This window comes from Emys orbicularis, chromosome 4, assembly GCF_028017835.1.
Source record: "Emys orbicularis isolate rEmyOrb1 chromosome 4, rEmyOrb1.hap1, whole genome shotgun sequence".
Taxonomy (NCBI): domain Eukaryota; kingdom Metazoa; phylum Chordata; order Testudines; family Emydidae; genus Emys; species Emys orbicularis.
Window position 1 is genome coordinate 108,648,053 of NC_088686.1, and position 23,630 is coordinate 108,671,682.

The window sequence follows — 23,630 nt, forward strand, 5'->3', positions numbered from 1 at the left end:
CTCCACGATGGGGCTTGCATAGCAAAAGACAAAGCTGCTGTGAGGAGTGGGACTTAGGTTCTGTTCCCACTGCCACTGACTCAGTATGATTTTGTGTAGTTCACATAATCTCTCTATACCAGTTTCCCCTTCAGCAAAGCAGGTATACATCAGTGCTTACCTTCTTTGGTAAAGTGCTTTGAGATCTCTGGGTGAAAAGCATTGTATGTGAGCAAAGTATTGCCCTTTTGAATAATCATGCTTTTCCCTCCATTGTTCTATAGAACAAATGAAAAGCTTTCATAGAAAGTCATGAAGCAGAGGTGTTAGCTGTTGCCACAAACCTTCCAATGTGTCACAACTTGTATGAGAGATCATAAGAGGTTCCTAACTCCAGCAAAGGTCACTCAGATAATTTTTCCACCTAAAATCACACTTCTTAGATTACACTGCTCTACAGCCAAAATGCTTCTGAAGTAAATGTAGTCAAACTTTACTAATTCTGGGTCACTGAGAACGAAAATGATGCTTAAAATTGTTGATTGGCTCTAGTTTTCAAGATATGCTATTGGGTCAGTATATACGACCCTTGACTTGGGAATGGCAGAGGATAAGTGAGTTATAAAGGGAAGGGATCTCAATTTAAACCAGAAATGACTAAAATACGTCTTTGACTGGATCTATGAATAAATCTATGACTGGGTTTGGACAGTACTTGCTTTTGAGGCAAAACATTGAATGATGCAATCTGAAGCTGGTATTGCGTCATACATGATATGAATTGCATCATGTTATTCCTAGAAGTCATGGATGATGCAATCATAACGAAGCTTACATCACTCTGCTGAACAAATTGCCCTATATCAGCTCTAGAAATCATACAGTGTCGTGCTCTCTTATTTGTCAGTGTTTGATTTTGCAAAGGGACACATTTCTGTTTAGCCAAAGTGAGCAGAGATGCCTCGTACTTGTGTGAACAGTGCAGATAACTTCTGCTATGTTTGTGGTGAAGTGACTTTTGCATCACAAAAGCGCAGTACAACCACTATGGTTAAGAAAGCCTATCACCTTTATTTTGGCTGCAAAATTGGAGATCAGGACAAGAGGTGGGCCCCACACATATGCTGCAACACTTGTGCAACAAATCTTCGCCAGTGGTTGAACAGGAAAAGGAAATCTATGCCTTTTGCAGTGCCAATGATTTGGAGAGAGCCAACAGATCATACCAGCAATTGTTACTTCTGCATGGTGCCTCCAGTTGGGAAAGGTGTGTCAAAGAAGAAAAAGTGGACTGTGCATTATCCAAACATTCCATCAGCTATACGCCCAGTACCCCACGGAGAAGGACTTCCGGTTCCTGATGCACCAGAATCATTCTCACTTGAGTCAGACGAGGAAGAGGAAGAGGATGAAACTTCTGGTCCTGAACCATCAATGTCACAGGACCCACATTTTCTCCCATCCTCCTCCTCTGAACCACACCTCATAACACAAGGTGAACTGAATGACCTTGTCAGGGATGTGGAACTACCCAAGAGTAAGGCAGAGCTGTTGGGCTCCAGACTACAGCAGTGGAATCTCCTGGCAGGTGATGTTAGGGTTTCCATGTTCCGTGAGCGTCAAAAGGATCTTGTCCCATTCTTCTTCATGGAAGGTGATCTTGTAGCCTGCAACAACATCGATGGTGTGATGGCAGCCCTCAATATCGTTCATGATCCAGATGAGTGGAGACTGTTCATTGATTCATCGAAGATGAGTCTTCACGCTGTTTTACTGCATAATGGCAATGTTTTGCCATCAATTCCAGTTGGTCATGCAGTCCATATGAAGGAAACCTATGACAACATGAAACAACTTTTGAGGTGCATAAACTATGACCAACATCAGTGGCAGCTTTGTGGTGATTTGAAGGTTGTTGCTCTCTTGCTTGGTCTGCAGACTGGATACACAAAGTACTGCTGTTTTCTCTGCGAATGGGATAGTCGTGCAAGAGATTCCCACTACATCAAGAAAGATTGGCCACTCCGACAGTCATTGGAGCCTGGGAGGAAAAGTGTTCAGCATCCACCACTTGTTGAATCAAGGAAGATTTTGTTACCACCCTTACACATCAAGCTGGGTCTGATGAAGAACTTTGTCAAGGCCATTGACAAAACACAAGCAGCTTTCAAGTACCTCCATGGAAAATTTCCAAGGTTAAGTGAAGCTAAGATAAAGGAAGGTGTCTTTGTTAGTCCTCAGATTCGTGAACTTCTTCGAGATGATGCATTTGACCATGCACTGCGTGGCAAGGAAAAGACGGCATGGAAAGCCTTCCAGTTAGTGGCAATAAATTTTCTCGGAAACAACAAAGCAGACAACTACAGATTGTTGGTGGAAAACCTCCTCAAGGCATACAAAAGCCTTGGTTGCAACATGTCACTAAAGATACATTTTTTGCACTCTCATCTAGATTTTTTTCCACCGAACTGCGGAGCAGTGAGCGACGAGCACGGCGAGCGATTTCACCAGGACATTGCAACAATGGAGAAATGCTATCAGGGCAAATGGAGCCCATCAATGCTTGCAGACTATTGCTGGACAGTGACAAGAGCTGCTCCATTTAATGAATACAAGAGACAAGCCAAGAAGCGCCGAGTAGACACTGAATAGGACTAAACTATGTACATAATAGTTTTTTGCCTTTTGTTTCATAATAAATTTTATTTATATAACCCTTTTGCTGATTTTTAAAGTGTTACATAAACAGGACGGGTGAACTATAATCATGTAAAGCAACCATAAACACATGAAAAGACCTAGGTTTACAATTTATGATTAAAACTCTACTATCTACACAATATACATAGACATAAAATGTAAAAACTTCAATATCTTAGAAACAGTAGCCAATCAGTTGTTTTAATTGTCATATTTGAATTCAGCACATCAAAATACATAATAAATAGCACATTTTATCTCTGAAGCAGACGACTTCTCAAAAATTGTAGACCAGTGTTATAAAGCCAGAAAGGATCATTGTGATCATTTAGTCTGACTTCCATTTTATTGCATATAGGCATTTTCTATGTACCGTTTCATCTTCTAATTAAAACCATTGAAATATTTGAGCAGAGTTTTAATTGCTGCTCATCGCTGAAGTTTATAGCAAATAAGTATTTTCACTAGTGATGTCCTAGTTCCTTGTCTGTCATCCCTTCTTTGGCCAAGCAAACCAGCCAATGTAGTTGACATACTATTAGTTGAACAGGGCTTTTCGGGTAACAAGGGATTCTTTTCAGTGTTGGGGCAAAGAATCCCCCACAGTGACAGTCTTGAGTGAAGCAGAGAGAATCCACTCAGATTGCTGACAGGAAAACACTCATGGATGCTGGCTTAAATATCCCTGCTAGCTTCCATTCATCAGTGTTGTGGCAGCAGCAGAGGGTTTGCTGCCACTCATTGCATCCCCAGGATACTCACTTAATTAGAGCTGTCATTGTGTTAGCAATTTTGACATTGCCAGTAGGTAAGGTAGCAACACCTAAGAGTAGAAAGTAAATCAGCCTCCTGGGAAGGCCTATTCAGCACAGAAATTGGCAGCCAAGTGCTTGGGCAGTTTGAGCTCTGATGACAGTTCCTTTGAATTGTGGATGTCAGTGCTGAGTGCCCTTAGGGAAAGTCAATCAATGGTACCCAGTGTCATCCGAGTATAATGCTCTGTTCTTCCTGTTAGCCGGATTCTCAAGGAGATTCCTCAGGAAAGAATGTCTAGCACAGGGGAGGGCAAACTACGGCCCGTGGGCTGGATCTGGCCCCTCAGGGCTTTCATTCCAGCCGACGGGATTACCAGCCCCATGGCGCAATGGGACTAAGGCAGGCTTCCTGCCTGCCCTGGCCCCGCGTTGCTCCCAGAGGTGGCCGGCACCATGTCCCTGTGGCCCCTGGGGGGGGGGGGGCGGCAGAGGGATCCATGCGCTGCCCTCGCCTGCAGACACCGCCCCCCACAGCTGCCATTGACCGGGAATGAGGAACCACGGCCAATGGGAGCTTTGGGGGTGGTACCCAGAGGCGAGGGCAGCATGCGGCAGAAACTGGGTGACTGGGCAACAACATGGCAGATGAAATTCAATGTTGATAAATGCAATGTAATGCGCATTGGAAAACATAATCCCAAACATACATACAAAATGATGGGGTATAAATTAGCTGTTAACGCTCAAGAAAGATCTTGGAGTCATGGTGAATAGTTCTCTGAAAACATCCACTTAATGTGCAGCAGCAATCAAAAAAGCTAACAACGTTAGGACCCATTAGGAAAGGGATAGATAATAAGGCAGAAAATATCATAATGCCACTATATAAATCCATGGTACACCCACACCTTGAATACTGTGTGCAGTTCTGGTCACCCTATATCAAAAAAGATACATTAGAATTGGTAAAGGTACAGAGAAAGTCAACAAAAATGATTAAGGATATGGAACAGCTTCCACATGAGGAGAGATTAAAAAGACTAGGACTTTTCAGCTTGGATATGCAAGGGGTCTATAAAATCATGAATGGTGTGGAGAAAGTAAATAAGGAAGTGTTATTTACTCCTTCATAGAACTCAAGAACCAGGGGTCACACAATGTAATTATTAGGCAGCAGGTTTAAAACAAACAAAAGGAAGTATTTCTTCACACAACGCACAGTCAGCCTGTGGAACTCGTTGTCAGGAGATGTTGTGAAGCCCAGAACTGTAACAGGGTTCAAAAAAGAATTAGATCAGTTCATGGAGAATAGGTCCATCCTATTAGCCAAGATGGTCAGAGATGCAACCCAATACTCTGGGTGTCCCTAGATTCTGATTGCCAGAAGTTGGGAATGGACGACAGGATGGATCACTCAGTGATTGCCCGCTCTGTTCATTCTCTCTGGAACATGTGGCATTGGCCATTGTCGGAAGACAGAATACCGGGCTAGATGGACCATTGCTATGACCCAGTAAGGCTATTCTTATGTTCACAGAGGGGCTTTTGGATTAAATAAAGTCTCTCAGCTCAAACGTTAAGAACATAAGAACGTAAGAATGGCCGTACAGGGTCAGACCAAAGGTCCATCCAGCCCAGTATCCTGTCTACCGACAGTGGCCAATGCCAGGTGCCCCAGAGGGAGTGAACCTAACAGGTAATGATCAAGTGATCTCTCCCTTGCCGTCCATCACCACCCTCTGACAAACAGAGGCTAGGGACACCATTCCTTACCCACCCTGGCTAGTAGCCATTAATGGACTTAACCTCCATGAATTTATCCAATTCTCTTTTAAACCCTGTTATAGTCCTAGCCTTCACAACCTCCTCAGGCAAGGAGTTCCACAAGTTGACTGTGCGCTGTGTGAAGAAGAACTTCCTTGTATTTGTTTTAAACCTGCTGCCCATTAATTTCATTTGGTGGCCCCTAGTTCTTATATTATGGGAACAAGTAAATAACTTTTCCTTATTCACTTTCTCCACACCACTCACGATTTTATATACCTCTATCATATCCCCCCTTAGTCTCCTCTTTTCCAAGCTGAAAAGTCCCAGCCTCTTTAATCTCTCCTCATATGGGACCCGTTCCAAACCCCTAATCATTTTAGTTGCCCTTCTCTGAACCTTTTCTAATGCCAGTATATCTTTTTTGAGATGAGGAGACCACATCTGTACGCAGTATTCAAGCTGTGAGTGTACCATGGATTTATATAAGGGCAATAAGATATTCTCCGTCTTATTCTCTATCCCCTTTTTAATGATTCCTAACATCCTGTTTGCTTTTTTTGACTGCCGCTGCACACTGCGTGGATGTCTTCAGAGAACTATCCACGATGACTCCAAGATCTTTTTCCTGATTAGTTGTAGCTAAATTAGCCCCCATCATGTTGTATGTATAGTTGGGGTTATTTTTCCCAATGTGCATTACTTTACATTTATCCACATTAAATTTCATTTGCCATTTTGTTGCCCAATCACTTAGTTTTGTGAGATCTTTTTGAAGTTCTTCACAGTCTGCTTTGGTCTTAACTATCTTGAGCAATTTGGTATCATCTGCAAACTTTGCCACCTCACTTTTTACCCCTTTCTCCAGATCATTTATGAATAAGTTGAATAGGATCGGTCCTAGGACTGACCCTTGGGGAACATCACTAGTTACCCCTCTCCATTCTGAAAATTTACCATTATTCATACCCTATGTTGTATTAAAGCAGAAATTTCCAAGAGGGATGTTAGCAGCTATCAGTATCTTCATTCAAGATGTGCAGCTGGAAGCTTAAAAAAAGCAACTTCCATAATCTTGTATAGAGAGCCCAGCTGTGGTTCTCAAGGCCCTCACTAAATTACCAATTTAGCAGAGAAGAGCTTTTAAAAATAGTCCTCCTAGAGAGGGACAAGTAATGTGCTTGAGTGATTAATCTCCAGTCCCCTGAGGCTGATTTGGGGACATTATCTTAGACCTTCTTTTCCCTCTAAGGCTGCGTCTGTGCTGGGTTGTTTTCTGATATACTCCCCACCATTGTTAACACCAGTGCAGCAACGGGGAGAGTAGACAATGCTTCAGGCAGCCACCAGCATTTTAAGCAGTCTCGGCCTGCTCCTGCTCCCACTGAAGTCAATGGCAGTGGGGCGGGATCATGTCTCATGTCATCTACACAACATGGTGGTAAAAGCCACTGGTGGCCCCTGACGCTTTATGTGCACCAGCATTCCCAGCTGTAGCTGCAATGGTGTCAACAACAGTGCTAAGTTAAAGCCTGGTGTAGCAAAGGCCGAAGGAGATTTTAAGCTATTACGCGAATCTCCAGCTCAACTTCAAACTGCTTATTCTTAAAGGTCATTTTTGCATATTTTGGCTTGTTGCATTATAAAATTGAAGAAAAAACTTGTCCTCAACTTGTACTGTTTATACAGGGGGTGCGGGGGGGGGGGGGGGGACGACAAATGAGCCATTCATCTTCTTTCTAGCAAAGCTCTCTGGGGTCCTCTGAACTTTGTTGTGTAGCTGAGTTGCATTGAGCATTGGGGGTAGCAGCTGTTTCTGTTTGAGTACGGTGCCTTTTCTTAATTTGCAAGACTAGCTCTGAAGCAAGACAAAGCTTTTTCAGCGTGTGGTTAAACAACCTTTTCAAACGGACTGCAGTTTCAACACCTTTGAGAAGTGCCTACTCGTGCCCTAATCGTCAGAATGCATCAATGTATTTCATTACTGGGCCTGCTTTTAATATGGTCGTTCTTGAGGCAGCTGCTCAGTTGCTGTGATGGGAGTTGAACAAAGTATGGGGAGATAGGAATGGGAATTTTGCTCCATCAAAAGCCCTCTTACTGTAGCAAGCTTTATCCTGACTCTTATGGGAAGAGGCTGTTTTTCTTGCTTCATCTAGTTAGACTTCCCCTGACCATCATACATAACACTGGAGTGAGGAGAATCAGTAACCAAAACTTCTTTAACTCGCTCAGGGGCTGATCCAAAGCCCATTGACTGGCAAGTTTCTGATTGACTTCAGTGGGGATCAGGCCCTGAGTGCTGATGAGTGAGCTGTGTCAGGAAGAGAACCGTAACTCCTGAGGTTTTGCCTCCACTCCGCAGATGGCAGAGCAGCCCTGCTTTTCACTGCAGGAATTTTATGTGCATGTGCTATTGACTCTCATCTTTGTTAATGTTTTGGGTCTCATGGTAATAAATATTTGTAATAGCTGATTCTCACCTTATTTTTGACAGAATTATTGCCAAAACATCATTGTCCTCTCCCCCGTGGCCCGAAGTCAAACTGCCAGATCCAATAGAAGAGGCAAAGTACCATGCAGGTAAAGGTCTACAGCTGCAGAGCCCGGCATCACTACTTCCATACTATTATTGGCAGTCTGAAAGATTGTAAGGCAGCACATCCTTGAGCTTTTGAGTGGGTTTTTGTTCTTCTCAGTCTTCTTCATGTTTTTGTCTCATTCCACCCAGCATATTTTAGAGAAGGGAGCTGTTGCGCTGTCTACTAGGGCCAGTTAACTTAACGGGATGCTGCATTTAATGTATGTTCACTCTGCAATGGAGGGATAAAATATCAATAAATAACTGCATGGATAATCGGCAACTTGAAAAAGAGCCTTCAGCTCCAGACCTCCTTTTCTGGATTGTTTTCTTTCTGCTCACTGCACCACTCACTATTGCTCAGGTGATAAATTAATGTAATGAAGAAAAGTGTTTGTCCCGCAGGTACTGTTTGTTGACACAGTGAATCATAAATTTTTAATATCAACACTGGGGGAAATAAGTATTGAACTGTTTGGTAAAATGTATCAAATCTTCCGTTGGGTCTGATTTGCACAGGGCTCTGCCTTTGAGCCATTGTAATTTCCAGGCTTCACCACCTCATAGATATTCATGGTTTTGTGTCATTCCATACAACGTGTCCAGGAGGCCTCTTTCCAAAGCAACTGGCTTGCCCATCCAGAGCAAGCTCAGAATATTACAGCTCTGACTTCAACTCACATCCATAAGAGCATTTGAGTTCTACCTGCCAATCTTTCCCTCTGTTCTGCCTGGAAATGGTCAGATATTTTATGTAAGATCACTCCCTGTACTGCAAAAATGCAGATGACTATTAACGATAAAATGGCAGCATTGGTTGATGTGAATTTCCTTTTTTAAGGATCCAATCATGAAACTGCAGTCATTTCAGCTCAGATAAAATGATAGTCCAAAATTTTCAAATATAAAGGTCTGAAGTTAGGCTTCTGAATATAAGTAGCATGTACAAATCCCACTGACTTCAATGGGGGATGCTAGTACTGTGTGTGACAGGGTACCATCTGGAACTGGGGTATCACTGAGCCCTCTGACTCGCCAGCCTGGGCTCCCTCTCGCACCTTGGTGCTGTGACAAGCTTTAGACAGCTACGAGTCCTACTTTCCCACCAGCATTCTCACAGGCAGGGACACACCCAGCTGCAGTTGCATGGCTTTGGCCAGCCACTGCATGAACCAACAATAGGGAGGCTGCAGCCAAAATAACCCCCACCTCCCCAGCCTAAGACCCCAGAGCTGTACCGTCCTGCCCTGGTCAAAACCCCGGCCAGTATGAACTTATTACTCAGTTCACCTCTCCCTCAGTGTGGAGAGGAATATGCACACTTGTGGTAACCAAGCTGGGATTTTCCCCAGACACTTCAGTCAAAGGCACACTGGTTTAGATTAAAACATAGAACAAGTTTATTAACTACAAAAAGATAGATTTTAAGTGATAGCAAACAGATCAAAGCAGATTACCTAGTAAATAAACAAAACTGCAAACCAAGCCTAAGATACTAGAAAGATTGGATATGAATCAGCAATTTCTCACCCTGACTGATGATACAAGCAGACTTGCAGCTTCTCAAGGCACAAGCTACCCTTGCTTTGTAGCTTGGGCACCCCACCGCCATTCCAAGTCCTTTTCTTTCGGAGCTTCTCTCAGGTGTTGAGTTGTGGGGGATCTATTGTGTGACAATAGATGATGTCACTTCCTGCCTTATATAGCCTTCCATATGGCAGGAACCCATTGTTTCAAACTTGGTTCCCAGACCAGTTTGTGGAAAAATACAGGTACCCAAAATGGAGTCCAGAGTCATGGGGTCTAGTCACATGCCCTTGCAGTCATTACTTACAGGCTATCTGGAGCGTTCTCAGGAAAGCTCACCGGGTGGGGGATGAGCTTCTCCTAAGGCCTATTGTTTTTCCTAACGGCCCATTACCCTGAATAAGCCCTTCACAACCAGCTATCTAGGCTGGAAGCATTTTGCCTAGTGAGTGTCACTCAGGTGTAACCAAATTTGAAATACAGATACATAGTCAATATTTATAACTTCAGATACAGAAATGATACATGCACACAAATAGGATAATCATATTTGGCAAATCATAACTTTTCCTATGACACCTTACATGACCCATCTTGTTCAAAATGCAGCATAATTATGCCATAATCATATCATAATAATATTACTATGACGAATATGGGGTGTAGTGTCACATGGTGCATTACTGTAAATCAGCCTACTTTTATTTAGGAGCCTAAGTAGAGTTTTAGGAGCCTAACTTAAGGCACATAGGTTTGAAAATTTTGACCACAATAGAATAAGCTGTTCACGATCTTGAGGCACGAAATTTTCCCCCCCAACAATATCACAAAGTGCAGTTGAGGTCATAATGAAAAGGAGATGGGGATCACACTTCCATCTCTGAAGCATCCAGTATTAATAACTGTGAATCAAAGGATACTAGACCACATGGACAGTTGGTTTGTTCCTATGTGCAATATGTTCTGACCATAACATAAGCTCCTTGCTTAATTGTAGTGGGAATGGCACTGAGTTCTGTGATTAAGGTTGCATAATAGTTTCCATCTAGCTCCCTGTTTTCAGTTGCTCATAACTTTGTGTGTGTGTATGTGTGTGTGTGTGTCTTTTGGGGTAAAACATTCCATTCTTCATTTCTTTCTGAAATGGGATTTTTGTTTAAATTCTGAGTAAAATTGTGTCCGTTATTTTTGAGCACAAGGAGGGGGAGAATATACTTTTCCTTATTATAAAATATACTCATTTTCTGAACAGCTTGAGAGCTGAAAGGCCTGAGGGTAGAAAGTTGAAATTTGACAGGGAAATAACCCTCATTAGGAAGTGCCTTTGAGTGTTCCCATAAAGGCAGAATTTGAGTTGACTGAGTTATGACTTTAAAAAATGGTGTGCTTTGCTTGTGTGGAACATTTTGCATAGCTAAGGAAGGCTGCAATGCACATGGATAACTTCTCTGGGAAGCATACAGTAAGGGGCTGAGGAAGGGTCCCTGCTTGCTTTGTGAAATACACAAGATCTCAAGCTTGGGCTTTGCAAGTATAGTGGAGCCCCAATTCCTGCACAATTTGCAGAGCCCTGTGTACCTTACAAAGTACACTGGAGCCCTCCTTCAGCCCCTGTGAATTTTGTAAGGTTTTCAGGATTTAAGGGATGGCTCCTGTACACTGCAGGATGCACCGAAGGCAGAGTGGGGCACTCTTATGGAACACCTTGGATCTGCGGGATAGGGCATTCCAGTGGTGTCTAAACAAATGTTTCAGACTTCAGCAATCCGATATAAGCTGCACCAGTGTAAACCAGGTCTACATTAGGGGGTTGTATGGGTTCAGCCAGTCCAGCAGCTAAAATCCAAGTGTAGACGAGACTTCAGTCTTTCGAGAAGGGAGACACTGTGCATGCTTATGAAACATCATCACTGTTCAGCCAATCTCTGCAACCCTAAGTAGGACTACTACTGAGATAATGGCGTCTGTGGGAGGGTGGCAGGGACAAAATGTGTTGGTGTTGAACAGCTGGCCTTTTCTGCTGGTTTTTCTCACTGTGGCCTATCCCTGATTTACTTATTAACTCACCATTTGTTAACAGAGGTCGTGCAAAAGGTGAATGAGATGATTGCCACTGGGCAGTATGGAAGGCTCTTTGCTGTGGTTCACTTTGCCAGTAAGCAGTGGAAGGTAACCAGCGAAGATTTGATTTTAATGGAAAACGTGCTGCCAGCTGAATGTGGAGACCGAATCCGACTGGAGAAGGTAAAACCCTCCCGATGTTCAGGATTATGTACATTAACTCGAGAACTCCCAGCCTGCCTTATGTCAGCTATTGTTTGTGACGGACGTGAAACTTTATTCCCCACCCACGCAGCCCACTGTGGCTTTGGTTCTTTCTCCGGGCTGCCTCAGCTAATGCAATTGGGGGGAAAGTATATCTATTTCATCCTTGGGAAAAGCTGTTGACCTCTATTCATTTATTGAAACAAGAGGTCACTGACCAAATGATCTGAGCCACCTACTTACTGTTCACTGTGCCTGCTTCACTGTTTCATAAAACCCTAGGGGTCCCCCTTCCTGACCAACAAGTCAAGAAAACTCCATTCACCCATATGGAAGGCAATAAAACTGACTCACTCAGCGGGGTTAGTGAATGTTGTGGTATTTAAGATTGCGCTGAGGGCTGGAAGAGGGAGCTGGCTGTTTATAAAAATAAACAAACAACAGATTATGGGAAACTGGTGTCCCTTTGCTCTCCCCTGCCACAGTAGCCCTCTGTAAGGTTTAATATCATGGATGTGTTTCCATAGAAAATGTTTATATTGCTCAGCCCCACCAGTTCTGTGCTAACCACAAGGATGTGTTGTTATTCTTTGTGCTCATTAGCAGAAATGCCATGGATAGAGGCCAGCTTTCCCAACGTGGCATCATAAATGGGAAAAAGTTCCCTGAGAACTCAGAAATCAATTTCAGAGAAGTCTTGAATATTCCCCTTCGATCTGCAGAAGCTTCAGTTCTAACTGTAGCTACTTGCAAGGCCTTCATGTTGCTGTGATTTTAATTACCCTCATATTGACAATGTTAGCATGATTTACACCAAAGAGAGAGAGACTGAATTGCTCTGCAGATTTCAGGCTCCTTCCCTCTGTGTGGGAAGACAGGCAGTTTGCTTTACCCATTCTGTCCAAAGTCGTAAATATCTCTCTGTTGGATGTTGTCATTCCCAGACATGCTGCCCAAGAAAAGTTTGTTGTCTTGGGATTGACAACACTAATCAGCTGATGCAGCAATCTGCCCAAAAGAGACTGTACGTCTGAAAGTGACATAAGAGTTGATTCCTCTCCCAAGCTTCCATGATGTTCATTGTATCTGTGGATGAGGAGGGCATGGAGGGGATAATTGTGGGCTCCTGGTTAGATATTTCCAACATAATCCACTTCTAACATTTAAATGACCCCACAGAGACTCATTAATCCAAACCTTGGATGAAATACCATGAAGTGAGGCTACACTGGATTAATCTTTATTCATCATAGCCAAGCATTTATTTGCAGTGTAATAGGGTATGGAAGAGACCACTTTTCTACAAGTTTGTTGCTTTAAAGCCCAATATCTAGGCACCTTTTCTGGCAGCTGCCTGTTGACTCCTTGTGTGAGATAGGCGATTGCAGGAAGCAGCCTGCTGAGAGTGCAGAGATCTGGGTCAGGGTGAAGAAAGTCAGGCATTTATGTTTAATCTTCCAGTAAATCCAGACCATAATCCTGTCAGGTTTTTGCTAACAAATGTCTATCTGAACCAAAAATCAAAAGCCCCAGCTATATGTGCATCGCTTTTAACTGCTGCAGTACAGTTAGTGGGGAAAAGAAATAGGCTGTAAAAACCCTATGTGTTTTAAATACTTCCCAGTCTGTCCAAGTCTTGACTGCAGGTGCTGCCTGTTCTCTTACTTAAGCAGGCAATTTAAATTCCCCTGAACCAAAGGACTAGTACATGGCATGAGTCTACCCTGGATATCTATTTGTTTATTACCCATCTGAATGTGCAGAGAGAAGAAGAATGAAAATGTTGCTATTTCCCTAAGGAATGCATATCAACTGCTATAAAACTCCAGTGATCATAGCAGCTATGGTCATAGGCCTTGGCATGAAGATCTTGGAAATTCATGGTCTTTATTTTTTCTCTGCCTTTTTCTTCCATTGTCTTACAAATGCAGATGGAATCAAAGGGGTTAGAGGCTCTGATTAGTGTGTAGAATGTTCGTAAAACACGCTCTGGTAGAATAAATCTAGCCCTTGCCTGGGAGAGTGTTTATTGAATGGGTCTGTTTCTTGGCGGGTCGCTCTCTTTCAGCAGCAGATTGAGGCTTGAAGCTCATAAAAATGCAAATTTTCCAACACCCAAGCCTCTAGGATACTTGTAAAGTTTCGATAATACTGTTTCTAATTACATTGCAACCACTGACAAGTGACCCAAGTGCATAATTTAATCTCTCCAGGTTTTGCTGGTTGGTGCCGATGACTTCACGCTTATTGGAAAGCCACTTCTGGGGTAAGAAAGACACACTTTATAATAACCTATCTCCAAATCAGCTGACTGCCGAGTGAAATGTTTTCAAGATTCAGCCCTGCCAGGGCTGGGGGCATACAAGAAGTCTACGCAGCGTATTGCAAGCAGTGCTGGGGGGGTTGTGTATGTGTAACCTCGCTTAGCATTTGCGGGGAGTTAGGTGCACACATCAAAGGGATTAGGCTCCTAAATCTGTGACTCTCATTTAATCCTAGAACTAAATCTGCTCTTCTAGTAACATAGAGCAAAATAGTTAAGGGTGGAACAAAGCTGTAACGTATTAATGGGATGAGGAAGTGAATCCCACTCTGTCCAGAGCCTGCTGATTGGGGCAGCGTGGAGGCATCTTACTCTTAAATGCACTTAAAGGCTGTAAAATTCTCTCAGAGAGAGGAAGGGTGGTCTTGTGACGAGTACCCCCTATTCCTGGCTCTGTCTATCTCCCAGGCCACTTCTCAAGACGAAATTCATCAATGTTTCCAATGTGCTTTGAGATTTTCAGATGGTAGAACTGTAAAGCATTATTATTGTTACTCATTGTACTAAAAGTAGGAAACAGACTGATGATTACAGCGATATTTTTTCATTTCAAATGTTTTAATGTAAAATATGCCTGTGGGGCTTCTCAGAGCAGAATGTGTTAAGCAGGGGAGGCAAATTCATTCCGTGGACCGGGCCAAATCGCATTTTTAATTATGGCCCAGACTATGTATGTTCCTCAGCCCACAGCAGACCTCTCCCTGATGTCACAGGTTGATATGCACAAAGATCAAGGGTTGAAAGTTTGGGTGCTGTATGTAGTAACCGCACTTCTTGTTATTATTTAAGTGCCTTATTGTCATATTCAGCATCACGTATTGGGTAAATACACTTCCCTTTAGAGTTAAACTTCCTTCCTTCCACATCCTCCTTCCTCTCCTGTCCTTGGTGAGGTCTAGGCGAGAGTGATTTTCTGGTATAGCTTTTCAGGCATATTATACCAGCAAAGCATTCCTAGTGTGGATGCAGCTTATGCTAGCAAAACTGCGCTTGTACTGGGATAGCTTATTCCAGTCCCCCTGGTGAAATAAAATATACTGGCAAAAGCGTGGTTTTGCTAGTATAAACTGTGTCCATACATGGGGCTTTTGCTGGCACAGCTATGTGGGGTCGCAAATCACACCACTGACCAACACAACTGTGCTGGCAAAAGCGTGTAGCATAGACCTGGCCTTTGAGTGTCTCCTCTTTTCTGCTCTGTCTACGTCTTCCCTGCAGCTTCCCTCCGTTTCCATGCCTCCCCATCAGCTTCGTTCCCACTCCCTTCCTCGTCTCATCTGCTACAGTGAACAGCAGCGAAATAGTTAATGTTGATGTGTTGCATGACAATGTTAGGCTTTAGCATTAACACCCCAGTGAAATGAACTGAGAGGAGAGGGAGCTCACACCTCTCAGAGCCTTTATTTCAGGCTGTGTTCATGCATAATCAGGAAGGCAACGCTGCATTGATTCACATTCTGTTCTTGGCTGGACAGTTTTCTTTGCAACCATATCCTCGTCTACCCAAGGGAGTATTTGTAAAACATTTGCACAGTCACTATCGTCAGTTCAGCTGCAGAAATGCTAGCAGCATTGGGAGCCCTAGAGTAGACAGGGTTTCTGTGGCTGCCAGCATTTTAGACCTGAAACACTGGGGCCCACAGGAGCCTTGTGTACTCTGGCCTCCAGACACTGCTACCACCAGAGGAATTGAACCAGCATTCACATTTGTGGGGAATTTTTTGCAAAAAAACAGGAGGGCTAGAAACTTAATATCTTGCAAAGAAAGCTCAGATTTTGCAGACTCTGGGCTGGTCTACACTGGGGGGGGGGATCGATCCAAGATATGCAACTTCAGCTACGCGAATAGTGTAGCTGAAGTCGAAGTAACTTGGATCGAATTACCTGGGGTCCACATGGCGCGGGATCGACAGCCGCAGCTCCCCCGTCGACTGCGTTACCGCCGCTCGCTCTGGTGGAATTCCGGAGTTGACGGTGAGCGCGTTCGGGGATCGATATATCGCGTCTTAACGAGACGCGATATATCGATCCCGGATAAATCGATTGCTACCCGCCAATACGGCGGGTAGTGAAGACGTACCCTCTGAGTAAGTTGTGAGTCACCTCAAACAGGCCATGTTTTTGGCACCACTTAAAGCAGTGGTACCCAAACTTTAACAACCTGTGAACCCCTTTCACTAAAATGTCAAGTCTCACAAACCCCCTCCTAAAAATGAATATTTCAGGGATTTTCTCCTTTACCTGAGTATAAATTATAAAAGCAGTGATCTTGGAAATATAAAATTTGTTTTTATGACATGCTTATTACACACTATTATTAATTATTATTTATAATTACATTATTTTTATTACATTATGAAAACGGCAACACTCTTCCAAGATCTCACTTCCATAGCTTGTATCACTTTGAATAAGCCTGTTATAAGACAAGGCTCCTATGTTTCATCAAGGAGTATCAGATTTGAAACAGCATGAAGGTATTTAAGAAGCCAACTCAAAGAGTTCCTCCTACATATGCATTCAGGTCTTGAGCAGTCCAGGCAAACAACGCACGTTACAACAAAGCTTAAACTTGTTCTTCATAATAATTTTAAAAACAATACTACCTGCCTATTTAATTTTAAAAACAGCAAAAAATATCCACCTCCCTTTCCATTTCTTATAAGGAATCTTGAAGTTTAAATCTCCTCAGTATGATAGATATGCTTGCTTTGATCTGCTTAGCTCTTGGAAGTCCAGGGGCTCCAGGCTGCTGGCCCCGTGCTGTCCGGGGTCCCTAGGGACAGCTCTGTCTGCCATTAGGGAATGTTTTCCCGAGAACCCCCTGTAACATTTCGTGAACCCCCAGTTTGGGAACCACTGACTTAAAGGAATGTTCCTCTAGCAATGCAGATCTTTCTGTGCAGTGCCCTAAACTCTGCTAATTAATTGCCAGCATGACAGTACCCTGGCAAAGCTATAATTGTGCACTAGCCTTTGGGCACACACTGAAATACAGAGCTTCCCTGGAGATTTTAGGGAAGAGGAGGAGCCATCATTTGGTCTCTATATGTGCCTCAAAAGTGGGGAGGCTTTGGCAGTGTAACCGACTGCAGCCCAAACTGTTTCATTTCAGTGTTAGGTTACACTGCGTTAAAGGTAGTGGAGGAGAGTAAATGCGTGTGAAATAGAAGTGTGATGTGGTGTCCCATCCTCTCTTTTAGGGCTCTGGGGAAACTCTGACATATGTACAAGCTGCCCACCACTATAATATGAGACAAAGGAAAACAGAGCACTGCCTATTAGAGATGGTGTGGGCTGTAATATTTGTGCATAGTTCCCTACTCTCCCTAAGCCACAAGTGTTTTGGAGGATAGATAACAGCTTGGATTAATACAAAGACTTTTTGTTTTCCATTGGCTTAAAAATCAACACATAAGTGAATGTCTGAGCCAGTGTCGGCGTAGTGCAGTCCATTTCAGCTGCGTTCCCTGATCAGACTTGGAGGCGGGTAGGAACTTGTTCTCTTTTAGACAGATGGTCGTTTTAATTTTCTGTAGAAATCAGATACCTCCCAACATCACACTCCTTTAACATCTTCAAACAAAACAAAATGTCTCTCTCCTCCCACTCCCAGTAGCCCATACCAAGCGCCAAGTCTGTGGTCTGCCTTGTTCTTTGCAACCACTTATTGTCCAGCATTTCTATGCAAAAGCAATATTAAGTGGTATGCAGTTATCATTTCCTTAGCTTAATAACTTGTACAGTATTGTACACCCCCAAAGCTGCAACGGGAAATGCTTGTGACCCAGAAATCATAGCAGCATTTTCACTATTGTCCAGTGAGGTGTTTACGCTCCGAACCATTGCAAAACACCCTAAGGTAATTTAACCCTAAGTAAAGGGGACATGGCGTCCTTGGTGGTTCATGTGTTAGGCAAAGAGCTCATCTTACTCTGACCCTAGATGCTGTTGATCAGATTTCTTTCCAGTAACGTAGCCAGCTCTTTTACACAAGGATTCCTCTTGTCTGCTTGCCCAGGTTGGCCAAGGCTACAGACCCCTGATTGCCAGATGGCACAATGCCACACTGCCTCTTTCCCCAAAAAAAGCCATGTTGACATTCACCTGCCTCCTGTCAGGAAAGAGACTCCTGGGCATGATATAAAGATTGTCATCAGTAAGCATCTTGATACTTACGGGACGTCCCCTGCATGGATTATATTCATTATTTAGTAACAATCACTTTCACTCCAACTTGGATATAGGAAGTTATTGTATGAATTCCTCTTCCTTATTAGAAAAACCTAATCTGGAAATTCTGGCCCCACTGAAGTCAGTGGGAGTTTATCATTCAATTCAGGGGCACCAGGAGTTCACCTCTGTGATTGCATAATGCTAACAGCTGAGAAGTTTAATAAACCATTACTATTTATTATTTATATTGCTGTAGTGCCAAGAGGCCTTGATTCAAGATTTGGGCCTCATTTTGCTCTGCACTATACAGATGCCTATTGAGAGAGAGAGTCCCTTCCCTGAAGAGTTCAGTCTCTCAGACATTCAGCCCTAATGACTGATTCAACACAGGGCAAAATTCACACTGTAGTTAGACCCACAGCTTGGGTCAGATAGCTTTGAAACTTGACTTGCAGACAGAAGTTGCTTCTTGGCACCTGGGTGTGCTCAAGAATAGCATTTTGGAAGGTCTGCTTGTATGTGTGTGACTGTTGCTCAGTACACATGCCTGTAGGACAGTATGTATCCAGCACCTAGAGAAGGGAGTTCTCTACATAGGTTTGTATAGATATTTCCCTAGCGTAACACCTCTGGCTGAACACAAGTAAGGCCCATGAGCGGTAGGACACCTGGCCCGGCAATAACCAAAGGCTGATTTCTGGACCAGCTTTCCCTCCACCACCACTCTATTGGTGGCTTGTAGCCAATTACTGCACTACTTAAAATCATGACGACTATTTGCTTAAAACGGCCCACAGATTTTAGTGTTTGAATCACTCTGTCCTCACTGATCTTGCCTTCTGAGGGTCGATTATTTCCATGTGATTCCACAGCACAGCTGTTAGTGTTAGTGACTGGACTTGCTTACATGCACGGACTTGCTAATCCTGCAGTAGTGAGGCAAGCGGGAGTCTAGCTTTCCTGTTGTCTTCAATGGGCACAGGGTCAGGCAGAATAGCTCCCTAATAGGAAGACATTTTCATAAAATACCCCTGTACCCTGCTTTTCTTTGCCTTTGCTGGTTTCTTTTCTAGCCTTGCTGTTACGTGCACCTAGAGACCCTAACTGTGATTGCTAGCTGTGGAGTACATCCTTTCGCCGGGTCACACTCTGCTCTGTAGCTCATTCAGCTGTGGCCAGTAGCCATGTATATTAAACTGTATTTGTTCCCTGTGGCTGGCTGCTGAATACGCAGATAGGCTGATATAGTGTGTGTGTGTGTGTGTTCCTCTAAGAATTCAATCTCTTATAAATATTGTATTCCCAAAGGGTATATGTTAATACTGATGGTAAATGTTTCAAAGCCTTTGGCCCTTTCATTATCTTATTGGAGGGTTGTTTTTTTCCCTTACGTGCAGACAGAATCATTTGTCAGGGAAATGTTCTTTAAGTGTCCTCCGGCGGTGAAGGCAGCACAATAATGAGCTTTTAATGCTGTTTTGGTGCAAAGCGTTGTGAAAAAGTGCATCTTCCACCACTACCATTCATTACAACCAGAACTTCCCAAAGCACTGGCCTGGGTTTCCTGCCCTAAAATGAGGCTGATTTGTTATGAAAGAGAGGACAGTTGCTCAGGCAGGTAGCTCATTCTTCGGTGTGGACCTTAAATCGCCATACTTTCTGTCCGCTTAGATGGCAGTTAAAGATTCCAGGGCAGTCTTCCAAAAGGGGATGCCTCAGTGGTCTTGATCAATAGTTCTCCTCTCAGTAGCTTCCAGAGTCCAAGGATGTGTATGTGAGCTGTCGCTGAGTGCCGAATTCCATTTGTGTTTGCTCGCTGACTCACTGCCATTTCGAGAGAGAATGCCTTGCATGCCAGCTCATGTGAGATGGGAGCTTTTGAAACCATGCTGCACTGAATATCTGTCACAGAGAAGGGAGGATGGGAAAGATTTTATCACTGAGTGATGCTGACTGTGGCAATAGGTTACAGAATCAAGACATTTAAGGCCATATTCTTCCCTTAATAATCTCTTGGCAAGCCTCCCACAGGTGTCTGTGAGAGATCCATTCTGGATCTAGGAGAGCATGAAGTCCTGAATTTATATCTGGACTTCTCCTCTAAATGAGATTGAAATCCCAGGAGTAAATAGACAAGGCAGACAAAGGGTGGGAGGTGAAAGAGAGGTGAAATGACTCATGCAAGCTCACACAACCAGTCAGAGAGCGGTGGTCTATTAGCTGCATTATTGGACACAGAGGATCAAGTCCTGCTCCTCTTATCAGGTGAACAGTCCATTGTCTTCTCTAGGAATAGAATCATAGAAGATTAGGGTTGGAAGAGACCTTAGGAGGTCATCTAGTCCAACTTCCTGCTCAAAGCAGGACCAACTCAATACTCCAGTAAGTCATGCTAGAATAATTTATCCTTCAGTCTATAAAATCAATATGCCAGTGATTGCTGTCTCTGCTGCTTTGTAGAAGGGGGAACAGCTTTGGTCATGATGAAGGAAGAGCTCTGTAGAAGGGTTGCCAACTAGTCTGAGCCCAGTATTGAAGGTTTACTATACTTTAAGGCAAGGGGGAAATACAAGATTTTTTTTAAAGCGCCATGTGCATCAGGCTTCATTACAGGCATTCACAGCACTGGGAATTTGGGCTTGCCAGCTCTGAGTGTCGTTGCAGACTTCCACTGTTACTCTACCAGCATCAGACATTTCTAACTCCCTCCCAGTGAGGCAGAGAAGTACTGCCCTACAGAGTAGTGTGGCACTTACCTGATAAGACTTGCATAGTCAATCCTGTGTTTTTCTTTAGTGCAAAGCCTGCGAGTGGGCACTGCTGAGATGGATTTACCCACTCAGCAGCTGGGGACCTCGCAGTTCCCACAGGACAGGGTTTTGTCAGAAAGATGCATTACTTTGTGATAGTCTTCCAGGGAGCCTGCCCATTGATTAGAGGAGAACGTCATTAGTTACGCTCTGTTTCTTTTTTTTTATTATTTTGAAGGAAAGATCTTGTCCGTGTGGAAGCCACAGTTATCGAAAAAACAGAATCTTGGCCAAGAATTAACATGAGATTTTGGAAAAGACACAATTATCAAAGGAAGAAAAGTAAGATGAAAAGAATATAGCACCGTCACTTCCCACTGCCTTCATGGCCCAGGGCCACAGGATTGGTACAGAATGCCCTGGCGGCTCAGAGCCCAGTGACATAGGCATAGCACACAATGTCTTTGCAGCTCAGAGTACGGACAAGGGCATGGTATACAATGCCCACAGAAGTGCCCTGATGGCACAGGGATATGGGCTCAGTACCCAATGCTCTCCTGGCTCAGTGCACAAGGACATGGTCCCACTACACAATGTCCTTGGAGCTCAGAGTACGGACACAGGCATGGTACGCAATTCCCACAGGAATGCTCGGCTGACACACAGCACAGGGCTATGGGCTCCATACACAATGCCCTCGTGTCTCACAGCACAGGGACACAGTGCCCAGAGGAGTGCCCTGATGGCTCACAACACAGCAACATGGGCAAGGTACACAAGTCCTGACTTCTGAGCAAAGTGACCTTATTTCCTTCCTCCACTTTCTGACACTCCTTGCCAAAAAGACCGTTTAAAATACTGCTTTCAACACAAGGAAGTGTTGCTGTTCTTGTTCAACAGCCTCTAATCTTGCATATTTATCCACAGATATTAACAAGTCTAAACAGCATCTTGAACCAGGCCTTGATTACCATGTAAATGAGGCACTTGTAGAGTTTCTTCCTGAATTATCAACAGGAAAAAACAGTGAGGTAGAAATATTGGGCAGAAGTAAAACCTGACACACTCTCACAGGAGCTCACCATTCATGCTCGTACCTTTGCTCAGGCCCTGTCTACATGAGAAGGCTTTGCCAGTATAGTTATACCTATGTGTAACTGCACTTTTGCTGGTGTAGTCCACTCCAGCTCTCTCAAGTGACACAAGCTGTGCTGATAAAAGCACAGTTGTTTCGGTATAACTGTGTCTACATGTGGGACTTTTGCCGGCACCGCTGTGTGGGTCATGGATCGCACCTTATCCCACCCCGCATCAACATAACTGTGTCAGCAAAAGCCTGCTAGTGTAGACATGGCCTTAGGTCCAGATTTTTAAAGGTATTTAGGCATTGCTGTGCTCAGCATCACAAAGCCTAACTGATTTAGGTGCCTAATTCTCATTTTTGATTGTTGAGGGGATTTAGAGATCTAAATGCCTAAATTTCTTTTGAAAATGATATTTAGGCTCATAAATCAGTTAGGCATTGCAGCACTGAGAACAGCAGTGTCTAAATACCTTTACAAATCTGGGCCTTAGTGGTTACTTTAATTGACTTTAATGCACGATCTTATTTTTCTTCTTTCATTCTTTTTCAGTTATCGTGCAGCCACAGACGGTCCTCCGGATAAACACCATAGAAATTGCTCCCTGCTTGTCATGATCAATTGGTGGTCTAGTAGGGCTAGGTTTATTTTTACTTCTTTAGGAAGTATGGAAATAAAGAACTCTTGTCATTGGAAAGTCTTGGGCTTTTTATTATTGTCTATAATGGAAACCTATTTTTACTTTTTTAACAGTGAAACATTTTTTGTTGAAATACTATTTCAGCTTTAATGTTGTTTATTTGTAACCGATTCCTTCTGAAATTCAGGATCCAAGGATCATTGACAAGAAGTTTAATTCCACTCCAGTCTGTCTTTGCCTGAGCTCCAGCACTCTCACAAGCAGAAGACAGGCATCATGGAAAAAATGAAAGCAAGTGCTCAGCTCAGCTTTTAAAATGGACGGCGATCTAGTGGTGTAAAAGAGAAAAGCCATGTAACTTCACAGCCTTGCAGCTTATGCCCTGATCCAGCAAAGCATTTAAGCATGTTAATAACCCCATTAATTTCAATGGGACTGCTCCTGTGCATAGTTATTCACATGCTTCAGTGCTTTTCTGGATGAGGTCTAGTGCATGAACATAAATGAACCCTACAGTCAGGTCAATAGATATTGTGTGTAGCATGTGATTCCTCCCTCTCCTCATGACAAATTGCTGCTGTTCCATTCTTTGGGAGCTCAAAACCAGAGTAGTATGATATGATCCCTGCAGTTTTACAGCTCCAGAGAATAATGTGGTACGGTGTAGTACATATCAAACGTGGGGGTGACGGGAGAGACGAACCCGGTGACTGCAGGACTTATAATGCGCTTCATAATGGGGCCAATCAGTGCAACTCCATGTTAATGATTAGCAAGAGGGGATGCAGCTGGGGAGTTAATCCTCTTAAAGGTGAACCTGATTATTTCTAAGAAGCTGTTCAGAGTTCCAGCCCATTAGCAGAAGTCATATACTGTATATACTCGTTCATAAGCCGAATATTTTTGGTAAAAAAGTGACGCATCAAAGAGCGGGGTTCGGCTTATAAATGGGTCTACACCAAAATTTGATGATTTTAAACTATGGAATCATTGAATTGAATATCTAATACATTGTCATTTTGTTTACCTGGAGCGTCTGCAAGCATGGAGCCCCTCAGCTCCCTGTGGCCGCGGTTCACCGTTCCCAG

At 43.5% G+C, this 23,630-nt stretch overlaps 1 protein-coding gene across 2 annotated transcripts in view; it reads left to right on the forward strand.

Annotated features, from left to right (window-relative positions):
* The window catches only part of MRPL21 (mitochondrial ribosomal protein L21), a 30,567-nt gene extending 7,977 nt beyond the window's left edge, over positions 1 to 22,590 (forward strand). Inside the window, exons 1-5 of one of the 2 annotated variants that reach the window (XM_065403998.1) lie at positions 7,706 to 7,781; positions 11,387 to 11,550; positions 13,785 to 13,837; positions 21,059 to 21,162; positions 22,455 to 22,590. In XM_065403998.1, the coding sequence (XP_065260070.1) occupies positions 11,410 to 11,550; positions 13,785 to 13,837; positions 21,059 to 21,162; positions 22,455 to 22,519 (363 nt within the window). In that variant the 5' untranslated portion in view covers positions 7,706 to 7,781; positions 11,387 to 11,409 and the 3' untranslated portion in view covers positions 22,520 to 22,590. Of the gene's footprint in view, positions 1 to 7,695; positions 7,782 to 11,386; positions 11,551 to 13,784; positions 13,838 to 21,058; positions 21,183 to 22,454 lie in introns of those variants that run through there. The other variant, XM_065403999.1, reaches the window with a different exon arrangement.
* The last annotated feature ends 1,040 nt before the right edge of the window (positions 22,591 to 23,630 follow it).